At 42.9% G+C, this 21,574-nt stretch overlaps 1 protein-coding gene across 1 annotated transcript in view; it reads left to right on the top strand.

The window, feature by feature from the left end:
* The window catches only part of SMPD4 (sphingomyelin phosphodiesterase 4), a 1,415,848-nt gene that overhangs the window by 1,232,256 nt on the left and 162,018 nt on the right, over positions 1 to 21,574 (top strand). The window contains exon 18 of the mRNA XM_044068837.1: positions 15,839 to 16,041. Coding sequence (XP_043924772.1) covers positions 15,839 to 16,041 — 203 coding nt within the window. The remainder of the gene's footprint in view (positions 1 to 15,838; positions 16,042 to 21,574) is intronic.

A 21,574-nucleotide genomic window follows, 5' to 3' on the forward strand; every position in this document is an offset into this window, starting at 1 on the left:
ATTTAAGAAAAGTAGTAGTCCCATTAATGTAATCTACGAATAGGTCAAACTCTTCTTCAGTACCTTTCCATAAAAAACATAGGTCATCAAGGAATCTACAATACAATGTCCACTTATTTTTATAATTTAACCATTAGAACCATTAGAGGAAATAATTAGAGTGGGTGGAAAGTGGACCTTTAATGATTTTAATATTTTTCATTACTCTAATGTTGTTCCTACTAAAACCCACTTTGATTTGTTTTCCAAAGGATTTGGTTTCATACCACAAAGGAAGGCGAATATTTTTAAATTATTAGTTGATTTTAAATTATTTATTAGGAAAAAGAATCTTGAAATTTTTTTTAAAGGTAAACATTTTAATGATACGGATGGCAAATTGGTGCGTAAGGGTACTTTTAATCCCCCTTTACACCCTCAGTTAAAAAACTTTGAATTGACATTGGAGAAGGAATTAAGGAAAACGCTTGGCATGTATACAGTACACCCAAATTTAACACTTGCGGAGAAAGAAATTTTAGATCATTTGAGCAATGATAGAAATGTCAGAGTTATGAAGCCAGACAAGGGTGGGGGGTAGTATTCATGGATCATATTATTTATGAGGGCAAAATGTTGGACATTTTAAATGTCATAGACAAATATAGTAGAACTTCTATTCATGAGATAAATTTAGCATACAAAAAAATAAATATTTTATTAAATGACTTGTTATTAGAAGGGTCAATTGATCTAAAAACGTATAAATTTTTACATGTAGAAAAACCAAAAATACCATCAATCTTCGGGATCCCTAAGGTACATAAGGATATAAATGACCCTCCTTTAAGGGCTATTGTATCTTCTGAGGGATCAATAACAGCACCACTTGCTAAATTTATTGACACTAAGATTAAGATAATTATTGATGAAAATGGCTCTATATTAAAAGATTCATGGGATTTTTTGAGGAAATTGGATATTTCTAAACATAAAGAAACAAGAGGTTTTGGTACGCTTGATGTTGTTGACCTGTTTACTAGTATTCCCCATGAAGTAGGACTAGAGTGGTTCGAAGAGATGTTAATATCTAGTAAAGGTATTTCTAACAATGATTTTAGAACTATACTTGTTCTTATGGAAGTTGTTCTTAAAAACAACTTTTTATTTTTTGAAGGGGAATACTATAGACAGGTTAGGGGTGTAGCGATGGGTGCACATTGTGCACCAACTTATGCAAATATCATTATGGCATATTGGGAAAGTAAATATATTTTAAATTATAAAAATAAGTGGACATTGTATTGTAGATTCCTTGATGACCTATGTTTTTTATGGAAAGGTACTGAAGAAAGAGTTTGACCTATTCATAGATTGCATTAATGGGACTACTACTTTTCTTAAATTCACTAAGTATTTTAATACTGTTACTGTGTTTGCCTAACTGTCGCTGTTTGTGTTACCTGCTGCTCATTAAACTTTTGGTGCACTTTCGCTGGGGACCTGGTACCTTTTTTTATGGTTGGTTATTACTGAAGGGCCTAAGGGTGTTCATAGATAGGTACTAGGCTATCTGCCCAAGGGCATTTATAAGCCTAGCCAGAGTGTGTTAGCTTTCGCCACCCCATTGATTAATTAATTGATCCTCTGTCGAGCAGAGCCAATGAAGTGATCCCAGGGATGTATTTTCTGTTACCCATTCACTCCTCAAGGTTTCTCTTGAAGAATGTTAGTGAGGGGCTCTGCCTGATGTAATTTGGAATTTTGTTCCAAAGCATGGGGAGTCTCTGTGACAGGAATCTATCCCTCCAGCATGTTCTATTTATTGTTGTGGCGAGGTTTAGCTCACTAGAGCACGTGGCTCGCAGTGACTTGGATTTCTTTAGCTGGAGCATGTCCATCAATTTTGAGTTGGACATGGCTTTGTAAGTCAGGCAGAGATCACCTCTGAGTAAGCGATATGCCACTGAGTACAGCCAAAGTTTTTTCAGTCGGGCTGCATAGGACATATGTTTGAGGCCAGTAATCCTCTTGGTGAGGTACTTTTGTGATCTTTCCAGCTGTGTCTTGTGAGGTACATCCCAAATGGGGCATTGTACTCTATGATGGGTCTAATGAGTGACGTGTAGAGTGGCACTATAACCTCTTTATTTCTAGATGCGAACCCTTTAGTAATTAGATGGGCCACATAGAAGGATTTCTTAACTACTTTGGCAATATAATTGCCAAAGGAGAGATTACTATCTACCTGGGTCCCCAGATCTCTTATCACCTCTTCTGTATTAAGGGGGCTGCCACCTGTGTGGTAATTAGTGGGTGTTTTGTTTTTCCCAAATGGGATGAGTATGCATTTTTTGGCATTTAGCTTGAGGCCATGACTTTGACACCAGGTGTCCGTCTCAGTAAGGCTTTTTTTGGAGAATGTCCATGTCAGCCGGAGAGTCAATTATGGCTCCCAGTTTTTCAGTCATCGGCAAACTTGGTTAGCCATAGTCCTCCTGTGTTTGCCTGTACTTCTGAGAAGTATATGCCGAACAGTAGAGGTCCCAGGACCGAGCCTTGCGGGACCCCACTTGTGACTGGTTTAGAGTCGGACCTGGAGCCCACTATTCTTACAGTGTGAGTTCTGTCTGTAAGCCATTTGGCAACCCATCTTGTGACATAGGGGTTTATGTTCAGGCTGGTGAGTTTTTCTGTAATACCCGAGTGGGGAATGGTGTTGATAGCATTGGCGAGGTCAAGGTAGGCTGTGTGAACCACCTTTCCCTCGTTTATGGCCTTGGTGACTGTCTTGAAGAAGTCAACCAGGTTTAGTAGGCATGATCTGCTCTTAAAGCCGAACTGGGTCGGGTCAAGTGTTTGGAGGTTCCCAATGTCTTTGTTAAAGAGTTCCATGATGATGCGCTCCATAGCCTTGCAGACTAGGCTAGTCAGGCTTATGGGGCGATAGTTACCAGGGTCAGTTTTGGCCCCTCCTTTGTGGAGAGGAATAACCGTTGTTGTGCGCCATTCTATGGGCACGTAGCTTGTGGGAGAGGCTGAGGTTGAACAGTGTGTTTAGGTGGGTTAGTTCATTCTGTAGTTCTTGCAAGACGCAGCTTGGGACACCATCTGGTCCCATTGACGCTGTGTTTTTGGCTTTTGAAAGGGCTGTTTTCATCTGTGCGTCTGTGATTTTTTGGACACTACACTTTTCTGGTATTGTTATTAAAAGGGCTTTTGAGGTGAGACGGGGGTGAAGTTTGCACTGAATCTATCTGCCAGGATGTTGTCTATATCAGTAGGTTCAGTATATTTTGTGCTATTTTACACTAGTTCGGTGCATATCTGCGAGTTGCCACTTAGATTCTTAACATAGCTAAAGAAGGCTTTGTGGTTATCTTTTGAATCCTTGGCTATTTTTCTTTCAAAGTTAGCCTTGGATGATTTCATGAGGGACCTTAGTTTCTTACTGATACTGATCAGGGATGCCTTTCCTTCTTGGGATTTGCTTTTTTTCTGAACTAGATTCCTCCTATTGTATAGCCTGTTTATTGCAGGGGTCCACCAAACTGGTTTCCTTCTCTTAGAGGGAGTGAGTCTTGGTTTTGCTAGGGATGGCACAATCCATGCATCCTTGTAGGTGCTCATAGAGTGCATTTGTAAAGGTTTCTGCATCTTGGGCAGTGTTATCCTTTAGCGTGGGGGCTGTGAAACTTACCACCTCTGTCTTAAGTAAGGTGAAGTTTGCTTTAGAAAAGTTTTTTGCTGTGGTTTCCTTAGTTGGGGGGGGGGGGTGGTGGTGGCGTGTGGACATCCAGAGTGATTAGTTTATGGTCTGATCTAACCAGTGACTGGTTGACCTCCAGTGTGGAACACCTGTTGCCCATGTTGATGACCAGGACCAATATGTTTTCACCTCTGGTAGGGGAGTTTACCAGCTGATCCAGCGTGTTTGAGGTGATGAATTCCAGGAAGCGCTGGCCTTGGGAACTTGTACTCAAGTAGTTTTTCCAGTGAATGGTGGGGTAATTGAAATTGCCCAATATCAGGGTGTTCAGTAGGACCTTCATGTTTTCCAGTGTCTCCAGAAAGGTGGAGTGGTGTTTCTGGGTCATGGAGGATGATCTGTAGCAGGCCATAATTTGCATTGCAGATTTGTCCGGTTAGTTGCACATGGATGACCTCAGAGGTATCATGCTGAGCCACTAACCTGGAGGTGTAGGTATCCTTGATGACTATGGATACACCCCGTCCTTTGTTTTGGTCCATGTTCTATGACCGAAATGTGTGGTATGAGTTGTAGCCCGGTAGTGCTGGGGTGCTCTCTGGAGCCTTGAACCAGGTTTCAGTTACTGCACAGATGTCAACGTTCTCCATACTGAGGAGTGCTTCGAGCGCGTGCATTTTGAGATTTAAACTCCTGTATTGAGTAGCATAACCCTCAGTTTTTTGTTAATTGTGCTATTTACAGAGGTGGGTTTAACTTTTGAGCCCTGCCTAAAAAAGGCACTATGGGGGCAGCAAGAGCCTTGGCCAGTATTCAAAAGCCTTGGGGTGACAGGTGCAAGCTGTCTCTTGCGAAGCAACGCGGCTTGTCGAGCATGTCGTCCCAGGCTGACAGACACTGGATCCCCTTTGAATGACACCAGAAGTTTAGCCAATTGTTGAAATTCATCATTTTTTTCTTTATGCTAAGGTATCATTCTTGGTGAGGGTAGGATGCTGCTCAGGGTCATGGTCATACCATCCTGAGCTGCATGATCAGAGAGCTCTTCCATGTCTCTTTTCATGTAGTCCAGGGAGGTATGTCTCAAGTCATTCACACCAACATGAATGACAGAGTGATATTTGTACTTGTTCTTGAGTGATCTGAGTGCTTGTGTTTTGTGGCGGATTCTGGCTCCTGACAGGCAACCAACAGTAACTTTCTGCTTGTCCAGCCTAGTGAGTCGGACGTCAGTGTGCCTGACTATAGAGTCACCTATTACTAGTGTGTTAGCTATGTTATTTCGCCTTAAAGGCTGTGATTGTGCGGCACACTGATTTTGTGTTTTATGTGTTGTCTGGTTTGTGACAGGAAGTGCAGGTTGTTTGGGTATCTGCTTTGGAGGTCTCTGATGCTTTTGCAGGTTTTTATTTAGAGCCTCCGAGTATGATTTTGTGTATTTATGTGTATTTTTTGCCAATGCTGTTTTAGTAGGTCTGTGTGCGGCTGGAGGTGTGGTGCAAGTGTTAACCTTCTCCTCTTTGACTGTCTGTTCCAATCTTGGGTGGAGACACTGGATACAGCTTAGCTTCCAGTTTGGCTGTATAATTGCATCTCTCGCATATGTTAGTGTTTTGTGGTAGGAGGAGAGGGTTGTCTGTGTACGTGGCAGTTGTAACATTGCCTCAGGATACCCAGATTCACCAGCTGGACTGGAGAGTGCACCTAAAGTTGCCCTTTGGTCATGCCTGAATAGTAGGGTGATCTGCTTAGTTGCTTGGTTGGTGAGGGGTGAATAAAGAGCCTTGCCCTGCTGGGCGATCAGTGTCAGGGTATATTAGTGCTTGCTACTAGGTCTGAGCAAGTGCTGGGCTGTAAGATGCTTTTTGAGTGCTTAGGTTGAGAGTTAGACTAGTTTCAAGGGGAAAACTGGAGGAGACTTAGTGGAACCGAGAATAATTGCCTCCAGTTTTCGTTAGGTACCATTATTGACTGGTATCAGAGGTCAGAGCCTCCATATTTTTCAAGGCTAACGTCCCACTCATAAAGAAGCAGAAAATTAAACGTATTTCGCCTGCTCCCAGGGATCCTCGGAGTGAATGGCAGAACTTCACTCGGGGCTTGTTTAATGTTTTTATGGCTCTAAAGCCTCCACAGGGTGTTTCTGTTCCTGCTCCCCCAGTCTTCTTACCGCTTTTAAGAGGCCTGTGGAACAGGATTCTTCTGAGGAGGATGATTCTGATTCTGATGAAGAGCCCTTAACTTACTTCTCCCAGATTCCTTCGCCACTGAACTGTGGTTCTGAGGAAGTCCTGACTCTCCTTTTGAGATTTCATTTTGTTATCCAGTTTCCAGAATGATGGAATTTTTCAGTCTGGACTGCTAAAGTATCTGATGTTCAGAAGAGGTACTATCAACTTTTACAAATTGAGTCTCCTAGGCCCTCTGCTGTTCCAGTATTTCTTGCTACCTTGCTGGATGCTTTTTCTATTGCTTCTCAGGCTCCTGATTCTCAACCCCCTGCTCCCAAAAAAAACTGATAGGTTTTATAAAGTTTCTGAGGACTGCACATTTCTGTATAAGTGTCCCGCTGCCTACCCTTCTTTGGTGTCAGTGGCTTCTGATAAGGCTTCCAAATTGTTGCCTTCCACGGAATTGTTGCCATCTGATAAGGATAGCTGAACCATGGATAGACTGGGTAAGAAGACTGTGTATGTACTTCTGCTACCTTAGCCTGTAGAGCTGCTATCAGGCACACATGGCTAGGTATGTTTTGGCAGTTCTCTCAAGGCTGTCAGGCTATTTCTGATCTCCCTGATTCTGAGGGCAAGGCCACTGTTCTTTCTTTGCTTGGGACATCCTCCCAAGAAGCTTGCCATTTCATTAAGTACAGCTATGATGCAGTTGATGCTTCATCTATGGCTGCTGCTTTTGGATCTGTTTTGAGGCGATATTCCTGATTTTATCAAGGCTAAACTGATGGATGCGCCTCTAGATAATAAACATTTGCTTGGTGCTACTGCTGCAAATTTAAATCCCTGCCTGTTTGGGTAAAAATCACCCAAGACTCCTGGGTTCTTTCCATAATTTGCAAGGATTATTACATAATTTGGAAATCTCTTCCTCCCCCTTTTTGTGCCTTCCTCAGAACAGTTGCCCTTTTTTCCAGAGGTGCTTCAGGGCCTGCTGACTCGAACAATTCAAGGGGTTCCAACTCCTTACAGGAGGAAAGGTTTTACTCCAGAATGTTCTTGGCCCCCAGGAAAGAAGGCACCTGGAGAAATATTTAGGATATTTATCAGCAAAACACACTTTTGAAGGTTCTTTGCTTTCGGATGCTATCCCTTCAAAACCTTGTTTCCTCTGTTACATCCTCGGGCTTTTCTAGTTTCCCTGGATCTCAAGGATACTGATCTACACATTCCTATTTATCCCCTTTTCAGGAAGGTTTTACATTTCTCTGTTGCTTCCTGGCATTTTCAGTTATGTGCTTTGTCCTTTGGCGCCTCTACTCCCCCAAGGGTCTTCACCAAATGAATCTCTCCTGTAATTGCCTTCTGCAGACTAATGGGATTCAGGTCTTTCCCTAGCTGGACAACCTGCTTATTCAGGCCTCCTGTCAAGAGATCTTGCTTCAGCATCTACACTTTACCATTTCTCTCTTGCAAAACCTCGGGTTTACAGTAAATTTCCAGAAATCATTCCTAACTTCTTCTAAGGATCATGTTTTTCTGGGCTGCTGGATATAGACTGTTCCAGTGCTGGCATCCCTGCCTCTTCCCCAAGGCCTTAACTCTCATTGCTTTCTTTCAATCCCTTCTTGTGGCTACAGTAATAGTCAGATAATTTCTGAGGGCTCTCGGTTATATGGCTTCCACCATTCCTGTGCTACCTGTAGCCAAGGTCCACTTGAGAAAGCTTCAGTGGTTTCTAAAGTCAATTTGGCTTCAGCATTCTCCTCTTCTAGATTTTTTAGTCCATGTACTTCCATGCCTCAAGCTGGAACTTCAGCTGTGGATTCTTCAGTTGTCTCTCAACCCAGGGCTTCCTTTTCAAAGTCTAATCCCCTCTCAGGAACTTTTCACAGATGCTTCGGGCGTAGAATGGAAAGTTCAGTGCCTTTGGTCTCTTTGACGAAAGACAAACCATATCAGTATCAGAGATGAGAGCTCTTCTGCTGACTGTTCAGGCCTTTTTATTTTTTCCCCGGGTCTCTCAAGATTCTAACAGACAGTACCACGATGATGTGCTGTGTCAGCAAGCAAGAGGGGACGAGATCTTACCTCCTATGCAGGTTAGCCCTTCAGATTTGGGAGCTAGCTGTCCAGTATCAGATGACTCTTCAGGCGGCTTACACTCCTTCAGACCAGAACATAGTGGTAGATTCTCAGACCAGGTCCATAACACCATCCCACAAGTGGATGCTTCACAGGGATGTGTTTCTGTACATTGTGTACCAGTGGGGTACTCCTCAAGTAGATCTGTTTGCTTCCCCTCTGAACAGACGGCTTCCTCTGTTTTATGCAAGAGTCCCATGCCCTCTGGCCTGGAAGGTGGACGCCCTCTCTTTTTCTTGGAAGGGGATGTTTCTTTATGCCTTCCCTCCCGTTCCTCTCATTCTAAAAGTCCTGTTCAAAATAAAACAGGGTGTTCCCAAAATCTTGCTGGTGACTTCCTTTTGGCCTTGACAGTATTGGTTCCCTCTTCCTCTGCATCTTGCCAAGGGCAGTCATCACAAGCTACCTCACAAGGTCATGTTCATCATGTTTCACTGTTGCAGTCATGACTGTAGGGCTCTCCCCTGCCGGCAGGCAGTCCTCGGTCGGCCAGAATCCCAAAGTCTGGGTCCGGCGTTGGCTGCTCAGCCATGCTCCCTGATGTCAGAGCGCCAGGAGTATAAAGCTGACAGCCAACGCCATGTTCTCCAGTCTTTCTTGCCGTGCAGTTATAGCAGTTCGCAAGTGCCGGTCGGCTGACTCCTGACAATTTTTTCTAACCGTACTTCAGTCCGAAGACTGACTTCTCCTACTCAAAGCTAAGTACCCCGTTGGGGAAACTTTTTTCTTGCTCCAGTCCGATGTCAGAAAAAGTTAATAATTGTATTTCATGTGGGAAGCAAGTACCTCATAAGGATTTTCATTCTTACTGTATTCCTTGCTTTAGGCCCTGACCACGACGTAGCTAGTTGTCGGTTTTGTGCTAGATTCAATCAATGTACAATTAAACGAAGGTACGATTTTGCATTTCATTACTTCGGTAGGCGTTTTAATTACAAAATGTCGTCCGATACGGTTCCAGCTACCGGAGTTCACAAACGACGCAAGGATAAAGACAGGCCTCCGAGGTCCAAATCAGACGATATCATACAAGCAGAGCCAGCTTCAGGTTCGGCCGTCGTCAGTGAGGTGCTTTTGCAGCCCCTGTCGTCGGCCATTTTGGAACCGATGGCCGAAACGGACTCCCATGAGGAGCCAACTAGGCCTTTGAATATTTCTGTAGCAGGACCTTCGGACAATGCTTCTTCGGATGGGTCCGGAGCCGCTGTGCAGGTAATGGCTTCCGAAGGGGTTTTCAGGCCTACTTAGCTTCTAATAAAGGCAAAGACAAAGGCAAAGACTCCTTCCAAATCAAAGACTGCAGCCCAGGCCTCTTCTGATCCGGCACCCAAGTCTCAGAAACAGTTTCTCAAGATGGCTGAAGACTTACTTACTATGATTAGGGGTTCACATCCCCCTCCAGATAAAAGGCCAAGGCAGGAAGTGTATTATGACTCCTCTGATCAGGCTTCTGTTTCTTCAGTTTCTTCTTCTGACCAGGAATATTCTTTCCCTCCTTATGAGGATTCTGATGCTGAGGAATCCATTCCTTCAGCTTCTCCCCCTGAGGATTTCTCTTTTGGGGAAACTTTGCATGAAATGAGGGAACATTTTCACTGGGAAGGACAGGAGTACTCGGAATCTAAGAAAAGGCTTAGGGATTTTCTTCTTCTTCCCCAACATAGACCCCTGGCTATTCCTCCTATTTTGGATATTGTGGATGAAGCCTTTTCTGAGGCTAACTTAACTCCCGACTCTTTTCCTCCAGCTCCTGTTAAGCCAGACAGATATTATAGAGTTCCTGATTCCCACCAGTTTTTATACAAGAATCCTACTGCTGACCCTGAAACCATTTCTCAGAACCCTAAGGGGGTTAAGGCCGCTTCTGCTAAAAACCCCATTCCCACTGAGAAGGATTCCAGATCTTTAGAAAGATGGGGCAAAAAAGTGTACACTTCTGCTACTTTATCTATTAGGGCTTTAAACTGTCAGTTTCACATGCTGAAATACCAGCAATTTCTTCTGTCTGTTTTAAAACAAAAGTTAACTTCCATTTCCGCCTGTGCAGATAAGGAATTACATGACTTAATGCATGCCACTGAACAAGTTGGGAAGCATGATTTACACTGTGGATTTGATGCCTTGGAGGCTTCTTGTAGGGCTGCTGCCTCTGGCACAGTCATGAGAAGGCATGCATGGTTAAAGGAACAAAACTTGCCAGATCAAGTAAAAGCTAAATTATTGGATGCTCCTGTTCAGCATAATGTTTTGTTTGGATCTAAAGCTGAAGAGGTGATAAAGAAGATGGATGACAAGGCAAAATCCATGCAAACGGTCAAAGATTTCTTACAAGTACAGCCACCCAGATTTAGTAGGAATTGGCCTACTAAAAATTGGTCCTTTCCCAATTCTGACAGGCCTCAGAGGGGTAGGTACAGATGCTCCCGAGGAAGGCCTCAAACGCAAGCTTCTTCTAGACCAAGACAATGGACTGCTTCCACCCCTAGGGGAGGAGAGGACAGGTCGCAAGCTCATAGAAAACAGACTCAATGACTCCTTCTGTTGGGCTGTAGGAACATCTTGCCTGGAAGCCCCCCTCGGAGGAAAACTTTCTCTTTTTCACCTAAATTGGACTCATATAACCCAAGACAAGTGGGTTCTGGATGTGGTTTCAAGAGGTTACAAATTCCATTTTCATACCCTACCAAGACCAAGCGGATGGCCGGATCTTCCAAAACATCAATGGTTAGAGGCCTTAAACCAGGTGGAAGCTCTCTTAGCTATGAAAGCCATAGAACTGGTTCCACTTTCAGAGAAGGGACAAGGTTTTTACTCAAGGCTCTTTCTAGTCCCCAGAAAGCAAAATTCATGGAGACCCATTCTGGATCTGTCAGTCCTGAACACTTTTCTCGAGATACCAAAATTCAAGATGCTTACTCTACAGCAGCTACTTCCAATGCTGACCAAGAATGCATGGATGGTAACTTTGGATTTAAAGGAGGCATATTTACACATTCCCATCAGGCAGGAATGCAGAAAATACCTCAGGTTCAAGGCTGGATGGAGGCACTTTCAATTCTCTGCGCTGCCCTTTGGATTGTCTACTGCGCCCAGGGTCTTCACCAAATGCCTTACTCCAGTAGTAGCTTATTGCAGACTCAAGGGAATTCAAATTTACCCTTATCTGGACGACTGTCTTATTCAGGCAGACAGCAAGGATGTCTTACTCCAGCATCTAGAATTTGTTCAGAATCTTCTCAAGTTCTTGGGATTCACTGTAAACATAAAAAAGTCAAATTTGACACCCTCTCAACAAATAACTTTTCTGGGTGCTCTTCTCAACACAACAACCCAGATGGCGTTTCTGACATACGAAAAGCAATTACAGCTGGCTTCAACTTTCAAAATCTTGGCAACATTAACTCTGCTATCTGCAAGGAAATTCCTGCAGGCTTTGGGTTACATGGCCTCCTGCATCCTTCTCGTACCATATGCAAGACTACATATGAGGAAAATACAGTGGTACCTAAAAAGTGTATGGTCTCAGCATTGCCACAGTTTAGACATACAGATTACCGTCCTGCCTTGTCTTCAAAAGGAATTCCTTTGGTGGTCCAAGGCATGTACTCTAAACAAAGGAAAGCCCTTCAGTCTGCCTTCAGCCACTCAGATACTAACCACGGACGCCTCAGATTATGCATGGGGAGCCCATTTTCAGGGCAACTGTCTACAGGGCCTTTGGACAAAGGATCAGAAGCTCCTGCATATCAATTTAAAAGAAATGTTAGCCATTTAGAAGGCTCTATTGGCCTTCAGGAATCTTCTACATCCAGGACCACTACTGATACGAACAGACAACACCACAGTTATGTGGTACATAAACAAGCAAGGGGGATCTCATTCCTATCCCCTTTGCAGACTAGCCATGAATCTATGGAACACAGCTCTAGCTTGCAATCTGAACCTTCAAGCTCAGTTTCTACCAGGGAAGCAAAACTTCCTGGCAGACAGTCTGAGCAGGAACCTGTCGGACCCACACGAATGGATGCTGGACACCGAAATATTCAAGATGATTACAGCAGTCTGGGGATGTCCTCACATAGACCTCTTTGCATCCCACCTCAATCATCAACTACAGATTTTTTGCACTAGGACATTCCACGAACTAGCTTGGAAAGTGGATGCACTATCATTCAGTTGGAGAAACCTCTCGAGGTATGCCTTCCCGCCTCTACCTCTTCTTCCACGGGTGTTATTAAAGATCAAACAGGACAAGCCCAAGATGATAATCTTGCTGGCCCCAAATTGGCCTTGACAGTTTTGGTACCCAACACTAAAAAACCTTTGTCTGGAGCCCCCTTGGGTTTTACCACAGACTCCGAACCTTCCGTCCCAACACCAGGGTCAGGTTCTGCACTCCCATGTCAAAACTCTCAGCCTGGCGGCATGGTTAATCCAGGGTCTATGATTCATTCTCTCCTACCCAAGCAGGTTATGGATATCATTTTAGAAGCCAGACGTCCTAGCACTAGAAAATCTTATGCAGGAAAATGGAAAAGATTTTGCTCCTGGATGCAGGCTCGGGATTCAGATCCTCTTATTCCTAACATTCCTCTGATTTTACTTTACCTGACAGACCTCTTACATAAGGGTCTCTCTTTCTCTTCCATAAAAATACATGCCTGTGCTATTTCTGCTCATTATAATACAGACCCGCCAATCTTTTCCCACCAGCTCATGAGACAGTTTCTCAGAGGAGCTAAGAACTTAAGGCCCCCTAGATCTTCACCCATTCCTGCTTGGGATCTCAACTATGTTTTGGAAAAGCTCACCTTACCTCCTTTTGAGCCTGCTGCCACATCTGACTTCAAGTTTTTATCTTGGAAGACAGCCATCCTGTTAGCTCTGACCTCTGCCAGGAGAGTTTCAGAGTTGCAAGCTCTTATGGCTGTGGAACCTTATATTATTTTTCATCAAGACAGGGTGTCTTTAAGGACTAATCCTACTTGTATGCCTAAGGTGGTTTCCAAAGTGGCTTTAAATCAAACTATTCACTTGCCAACTTTTTCCCCCACCCCTCAAAATAAAGGGGAAAGGATCTTACATTCTTTGGATGTACACAGACAACTACGTTTTTACCTGGACAGAACCAAGGACATCAGGAAATCAGAGCAATTGTTTGTTTTTTATGCTTCAAGTTCCCAAGGTAAAGCCATTTCAAAATGGACCATTTCTAAATGGATTGCTTATGGAATCAGATTTTGCTATTCACACCATGGAAAGCAAATCCCAGGGCGTATAAGGATTCACTCTACCAGAGCTGCTGCCACTTCAGCTGCCTTCCTCAGGGGAGTTCCTACCAAAGACATTTTGGAAGCTGCAACTTGGAGTTCAGTGCATACTTTTTCCAAGCACTACAATCTACCTCTCTACTCTGTCTAGGGCAGGCTTTGCTTCTGCAGTCTTGCAGGGCCTTTTAGCCGCCCCCTCTACTTTATGACCACCTCCCTTTTATTCTGCTTTGGGATTCAACCCTACAGTCATGACTGCAACAGTGAAACACGATGAACATAGTACAGTTGTGTACACTTACCATAAATGTAGATGTTCGAGTGTCTTCACTGTTGCAGTCTGGGTTACCCTCCCTCCTGTCCCCTCTTATTTTTTCCTTTGTGTGGTTCCCTTCTTCACCCTTCTTCTGAGGTGTATTTGCAAAGGGTATGGGATCTTACTCATTTTGGAACACCTGACATCTGGGGCAAGAAAACCTGGAGAACATGGCGTCGGCTATGAGCTTTATACTCCTGGCGCTCTGACGTCAGGGAGCATGGCTGAGCAGCCGACGCCGTACCCAGACTTTGGGATTCTGGCCGACCGAGTATTGCCTGCCGGCAGGGGAGAACCCTACAGTCATGACTGCAACAGTGAAGACACTCGAACATCTACATTTATGGTAAGTGTACACAACTGTACTTTCCTACTTGCACAAAACAAAGGATTTCATATCCATCCCCACTTGTTTACTCTTCAACTGACATTGTGGGTGAAAGGGTTTTTATCCCCTACAGACACTTTTTTTTGAAGACGTGCTTCGGGTCCTGCAGGCGGTCAGGAAACCCACTACTAGGAAATCCTACTTATCCAAACGGAAGAAGTTTTCTATTTGTTGTCTTTCTCTTAACTTGGATCCACTATCTATGGATCTTCCTTGGGTTATCTCCTATTTGTGTGAATTGCTCAATTCTAGGTTGGCTTATTCTTCTGTTAAGACCCACTTATCAGTTGTCTCTACTTGTCTTCCTTTTACTCCCCCTTTAGCCTCTAGATTTGAGGCTAAACAGTTTCTTAAAGGCATCCTTCATATTAGGCCTTTCAAAGGCCTGACTCTCCTTCTTGGAACCTAAATTTTGTTTTAGAAGAATTGACTCAGGCTCCTTTTGTACCTGCTGCTTCAGCTTCCTTACAGCATTGTTCTTGGACGACTGTTCTTCTTTTGGCCCTTACTTCTGCCAGACGGGTGTCTGAGCTGCAAGCCCTTATGGCTGTTCCTCCTTTTTTAATTTTTCATAAGGACAGGTTGCCCCTTCATACTAATCCTTCTTTTATGCCCAAGGTGGTCAATGAGTTATCTCTGAATCAGTCCGTTTATTTGCCCACTTTTTTCCCTTCTCTGTAGTCTGCCATTGAGAAGGTTTTGCACACCTTGGATTTGCATAGACAACTCTTGTGTTATTTGGATAAGACTAAAGCTTTTTGTACATTTGATCAGCTTTTTGTTTTTCATTCTAGGTCTTTAGGTTTGGCTGTTTCCAAGCAAACCATTTCTTCTTGGATATCTAAAGCCATTTCTTTTTGCTATTCTTTTCATGGGAAGACCTTCCCTCTTATGTTGAAGCTCATTTCACTAGAGTTATTGCTTCTTTTGGTGGTTTTTTTTCAAGGGTTTAGATACTTAATTCTATTCTTGAGGCAGCAACTGTGCATACCTTTACTAAGCACTATAAGTTGGATGTGATTTCTAGGACCAGAGCTGTATTTGCCAGGGCCATTCTCAATGGCTTCCTAGAGGGCTCTGTTGGCCCTTTGTCCTCCCAATCTACTTCCTGAGCTTTTGTACTGTCTTTATTGTAAAGAATACTGCAACAGTGATATGGCAGGACATAGTACAGTTGTGTGCAAAATCTTACCATAGCAGTAGATGTCCTTCTCTTCACTGTTGCAGTATTTGCTCCTTCCTCATCCCCCTGGTCCTTTTTCCTTATGGATGTGTTTGTTACCTATTTTTATCCTTGTACTATCGTTTCTTTTGGGGATTTTTCAGCTCTGAGGATGGTACGTCCGGGCGTCTCGTTTATGCCCTACTCCTTGCACAGGGAGCATACACGTGACTTAGTGTACCCTTTGCAACCAAAAGGCTTTGGTATACTGGCTGGATGTCAGGCTGCTCTTGGAAGGGGATCCCTATTGTAAAGAATACTGCAGCAGTGAAGAGGGCATCTACTGTTAAGGTAAGATTTTGCACAACTGTACTTTCTGAGGATTAAACATCTGTATGCCACATATGTACCTTACGTCTTTCACACTGAGCATACGTCTGATGTATGACACATGGACGGTGTAAAGGTTTTGTTATCCTGGACAATTTTTAGGTTATCCTCAGCAGGATACCTGTAAAGTAAAGTATACTACAACAGTGAGAAGTGGGACATCTACTGTTACAGTAAGATCTTGTACAACTGTACTTTCATGTTGATGCATGTCTTTTACTTTGAATAGTTAATGTCTAAAAGGTGATTTCATACTTTACACATGGCACTGTTCCTGAAAGATACCCCTTTTTGCCTTCCTAATTTAGCTGAGCAGTTGTTCCTGGAGCCAGATCAAGTGCTTCATCGACAGCATCGTATTTTCATGACCCCCAATCAGGGAGGTAGCTTCCTTTCAGCTCGTCAGCCTGTGACCACCGATGCATCTTTCAGAGTGAAGAATCATGTGTACAGCTCGGAGGGACAAGACTGCCAGTACAGACAGATGTTCAGTGCAGAGGTTAAGAACTTGGTGGGTGCTGTCTGTAGCATGCATAATAAGAGAGTGCTGTATTTGTAGTATTGTATGTTCCAATATCAAACCAAGACATTTGTTGGTTATCTGTTGTAATGTCTTTGCAGGGCCATCTTGCATTATTTTCTCCAGTAAAAGTTTATAACACGGACTTTTGTGTAGAGCCACCTACTCTGTATAATTTTTGGAAAAAACACACAAAATGTTTGGCTGGGCCATACATTTAACTCCAGCACCATCTACTTGACAATCTTTAATGCTGTTTTCAAAGATGGTACGCATGCATTGGAGTCCGTAGTTTTTAAACTGGAAAGTTCCCTTTCTTATACTCTTCCATGAACATCAGTGGTCTTCCTTGCAAAATTCTGACTAGTCATGTTTGAAGTGTCAAGTGGGCCTGCTGAGCTTTCTATGTACAACCTGTTTGCCATGATGTAGGCCAAGTGCAGTAAAAAAATTATGCGTAAAGAACTGATGGTGTTGTATAGTAATATCTGCTACATCAGAAAACTTTGTTAGCATCACATGAATTGTGGCAAAGAGCAAATTCAAATATAGGCTCTAAAACTGAATTTTTTCTAGTCATGCAATATTAGTTTATCAGTATTTTAATGGTACAGAAGTTTCCCAAACAGAGGCAAGGAAAATTCTAAGAGGAGGAGAGGACCCTTTTGCTGCATTTGAAGATCGAGTGCATTACACAGATCCCCCTTCTGTGGACAGCAACTTGGTCAAGTGTAGCTGGGAGATGCTATTTTAAACTATGTGGAAATTAGTAAATTTGGCACAAGGGCTGGGTGGAGATCCTTAAGCAAGCTTCCACCTTTTAAAGAGGAGTTTAGTGAATTGAACTGCTTGGACCCTTTTTCAGTCAGTTTTGTTACTATAAGATGATAACTTGAATACACCTAAAGTTTTTTGAGAATATAGATAAGTAATATATTTATGCTCAGGCATATTAAAGGATGCCACCATGTACCCATCTGTAAATAGATGTGCACATGGTGGCATATTAAAGGATGCCACCATGTGCCCATCTATTTACAGATGGGAATTAATTGTAGTGTTGCAGCTACATATTCAGTCTTTTGCTGATGCAGTGCCCGATTTGCCTGAAGAATGCAGATAATGTATGTGTTTCAGTATGCCTGGAATTGCATTTTCTACTTCTGGGTCTTTAGTAGAAGAATTATTGTCTGCACATAGTAGTAAGTGTAGTAGGACTAGTAGAGTTAACATTTTCATTTTTAATTTCATTGTTTAATATCATAATTGAAAGCCTTAAGGCCTTAGAAAAGTTCACCAATACAGGCTGGTGTCTACTGATCTAATAATGCTATCAAGTAATAATTTAATACATTTGAATTTCCTTAGCTGGTGTCTACTGATCCATTTACGCTATCAAATAATAATTTAGTACAGTTGAATCATTTTTTTCCACTTTTTTATCTGGATGGATTTTCTGTCAGCTGCCCAATTCTCCTTTATGTTTGAAAGACTTTCCTTAGTTTCTGTGAACAGTACTGTTATTTGGCTTCTGTGTGAGATAGGAGAAGTGCATGGGTGGAAGTCAATCACTTATAGAGACTCCTGCACAAGCCTGTCTTTTCTGTCTAGGTGAGTAACACATCTGGTCATACTCCCATTTGTTTGTCTTTCAAAACCTAAGAGTCTTAGGGGAAAACTTACATCCCTTGAGCTCTCCATAGAGAATCAAAAGCAATGTCTTTCACATTTTCCCAGTTAGGGGTCACCACAGCGCATCACCGGTCCGCTACTGATTGGCAGTGGAGTTTTTATGGTGTCGAGTGGCCTGCCTGGTGCCCAACCTAAACAGAAGGCGCACACACCTACCTGCATCACTTTAAAGCTCACTCAACCGCAGGCTCCAGCCGAGAGTCAAACCGGAGAACCTCTTGCTGTTGGGCCACAATGCTAACCGCCGCCACAGCTCTTCATAGAGAACCAGCAGAATCATTTCTCAGCTCCCTATAGAGTCTGATACCAGTACTTCTGCCATCCCCTTTCCAGTTGTCAAGAAAAAGAAATTCGCTAAACTGCTGTTTATTTCCATCTTCTCTTTCCTAGGCTTCGACAGCTGATACTGCTGCTGTGGTCATTTTTGGAGACTGTTCTTTGGCTGCTTCCGAGCCTTCTGGTGTTGCTTCTTAGGAAGCCACTAAGGGTTTGGAGTCTGACACATCTTTTAGGGCCAATATGGACAAGGGAAAACTACACTTGACTGATTCAGGAGGAGATGCAGATCTCCTGCAGATAGTAGTTACTGAATAGGTGCTGGATACTTGGGGAGAGGGCTAGATGTCTGGGCAGACTTTTTATCTGAGACTCCTTGGAAAAAATCTCAAAGTAAAACACACTTCCACTCCCTCTGCCTCTTCATCTAAGGAATCAAAAGAAAAGTGGTTCTCCTTTGCTAAAGTTTAGAGAGTTTCATTTGCATCAGACTGCTTCCTGAGCCCATACTGATTAAAAGCGAAAGATCTTCTTCAAAGTCTGAGTTGGATTAATGATATAGAGGGAGCTAGGATTAGGCACTTTCATAATGCCCTAGCTAATCATGTCAGTCAGCATAAAGATCACTTGTTTTCATATAAAGCTATCAAGACCATACATATTGGCCCAAAAAAAGGGGATATTAAGAACATAACTGAACTTAGGGAAACCAAATGGATGATAAACCTTAGAGCTGATCAACATCCGGGGTTGAATAGTGTTATACTGTTGAAACCTGTCTTGAAGAGACGCAGATCGACCATGAGGTAACGAGATCATAAGTGATGAATGATAAATATCTGAAGAGACATGGTGGAATCTTAGTAAAATTTCCTATTGATCTTGAATGGATGGGATGAAGTCAGAAATGTATACATATTGATCTTGGATGGCTGGAATGAAGTCTGAAATTTGCATATATTGCTACAGTGAAATAACATACTTAATTATTTTGTTTTACAAGAGCATATATATCCTAACGGAAGTTTGATTAAGTTCGTTTATGTTAGTGTCAAGATTAGAAGATTTGATGCTGTCGAAATATGCTATTTGTAGTTTAATATGCCCACATCCTTTCCTACTCTGGTTTCATCAATACAAAACTGGACAATATGATAAACATTTGAACAGAGATGGTGGAATTCTAGTAAAAGTTCCCTATTGATCTTGAATGGATGGGATGAAGTCAGAAACTTATATATACTGCCTTTGTATGGATGAAATGAAGTCTGAAATTTGCATACATTGCTAGAGTGAAATAACATACCTATACTCTTCGCAGGGAAAACTTATAGGCAGTCACTATGTGAATTTATCGAGGTACAAATGTGGCCATGCAAGACATGGAGCCTTAACATTTATTGTCGCTTAGTAATTGTCCTGCTATATTCCTGTCTTGAGAAATTAAATTTTAGTAATGACATCGCCTATTTTCTATTGATAGCGATGCTTACTACTATATGTATTATTTTTTATTGATAGCGATGCTTACTACTATATGTATTATTTTTTATTGATAGCGATGCTTACTACTATATATATTATTTTTTATTGATAGCGATGCTTACTACTATATGTATTATTTTTTATTGATAGCGATGCTTACTACTATATGTATTATTTTTTGTCATGCCCATCATTGGACATCAGAGATATCTGAAAAACTTCTTTTGGGTTAACTAGATTAAAGAAAAGAAGTTTCATAATAGGAATTTATGAAAGTCAGCAGATTTGTTTTTTTGCTGCTCCTTGGAAGCCACCATTGGCTACTTAGATCATCCATTTATTGTTCGTGTCATTTTTCCTGTATTGAATATTAGAAATATGTAAAGAACTGCTTTTGGGATTATTTGATAAGTTTTTCAAAAAGAATACATGAAGGCTAGCAGATGTTCATCGTGTTACACTGCTGCAGTCATCACACTTGGGATGTTCTTCATCTCACATTGCTGCAGTCCTAACACTTGGGTAGTCCGCTGTCCCTCGGTCGTTCCGAATATCAGAGTATAAGGCTGACGTCGGTCAAGGCGCATTTGACTGACATCAGAACGTCAGGGTACAAATGCGCATGACCGACGTCATATCCTCAGTCTTTTTTGCCGCATGGTCCGATGCAGAAGCAGTGTTGCAAGTGCCGTTCGGCGTCGTCAGGCGGTCCAGCAGTCGGCCCGAGTTCCAAAGTCTTGGTCCGGCGTCTGTTGCTGTTGCTTCTTCCCTGACGTCAGTGCGACAGGGGTATAAAAGAGGCAGCCGACGCCATTTTCTTCAGTCTTTCTTGCCGCGCGGTGCCCAAAGCAGAAGCAGTTCGCAAGTGCCGGTCGGCCGACTCCTGAGATTTTCAAATCGAATTTCAGACCGAAGTCTTCAATAAAGCTAAGTACCCCGTTGGGGAACCATTTCTTGCCTCAGACCGATGTCAGAAAAAGTTAATAATTGCATTTCTTGTGGGAAGCAAATACCTCATAAGGATTTTCATTCTTATTGCATTCCTTGCCTAGGCTCAGACCACGACGTCACAGGTTGTCGGTTTTGTGCTAGGTTTAACAAACAAACTATTAAATGTCGGTTTGATTTTGCCCGACATTATTTTGGTAGAAAATTTAATTATACCATGCCGTTGGAGCAACCGGCGACCAGGATGCATAATAAGCGCAAAGATAAGGACAGGTAGCCGAGATCCAAACCAGACACCGAGGCCTCTGCTATGCCAGTCGCCGGTTCTCTGGTTTTACATGAGGCACCTACGCAGCCCCTGACGACTGCCGATTTAGAACCCCAGGCTGCATCCGACTCCCAAGCGGAGATTGCTGGGCCTCCAGAACCTTTATCTTTAGGTCCTTCCGATTCCATTGCTGAAGGGGATTCCGGTGTAGTTGAAAGGCCTTCAGTTGCTGAAGGTGTCTTCAGACCGACTACACTTACTGTTAAATCCTATGCAAAGCTAAAAACTCCTTTAAAAGTAAAGAAGCCTGTACAGCAGTCTCCTGTACAAGGCCCCATGCCTAAGAAACAGATGCTCAAGATGGCTGAAGACTTAATTTCCCTAATCAGGGGTTCCCATCCCCCTCCTGACAAAAGGCCTAGACAGGAGGAGGAGGACGCTTCGTCTGACCAGGTTTCCATTTCCTCAGACTCTTCTGAGGAACAGGACTACTCCTTTCCCCCTTATGAAGACACTGATGCTGAAGAGTCAGTTCCTTCAGCTTCTCCCCCAGAAGACTACTCTTTTGGGGAAACTTTACATACCATGAGGGAACATTTCCACTGGGAAGGTCAGGATTACTCTGATTCTAAGAAAAGGCTCCGAGAGTTCCTTTTACTACCCCCAGTACAGACCCCGTGCTATTCCACCTGTGTTAGACATTGTGGATGATGTTTATTCAGAATCTAGCCTTAACCCAGATTCATTACCTCCTGCACCAGTCAAACCAGATAGATACTACAGAGTCCCTGACTCACACAAATTCCTATATAAAGCCCTGTTGCTGACCCAGAAACCATTTCCCAGGGTCCCAAA

Source organism: Protopterus annectens, chromosome 4.part0 (genome assembly GCF_019279795.1).
Source record: "Protopterus annectens isolate FY-2018-M chromosome 4.part0, PAN1.0, whole genome shotgun sequence".
NCBI lineage: Eukaryota > Metazoa > Chordata > Ceratodontiformes > Protopteridae > Protopterus > Protopterus annectens.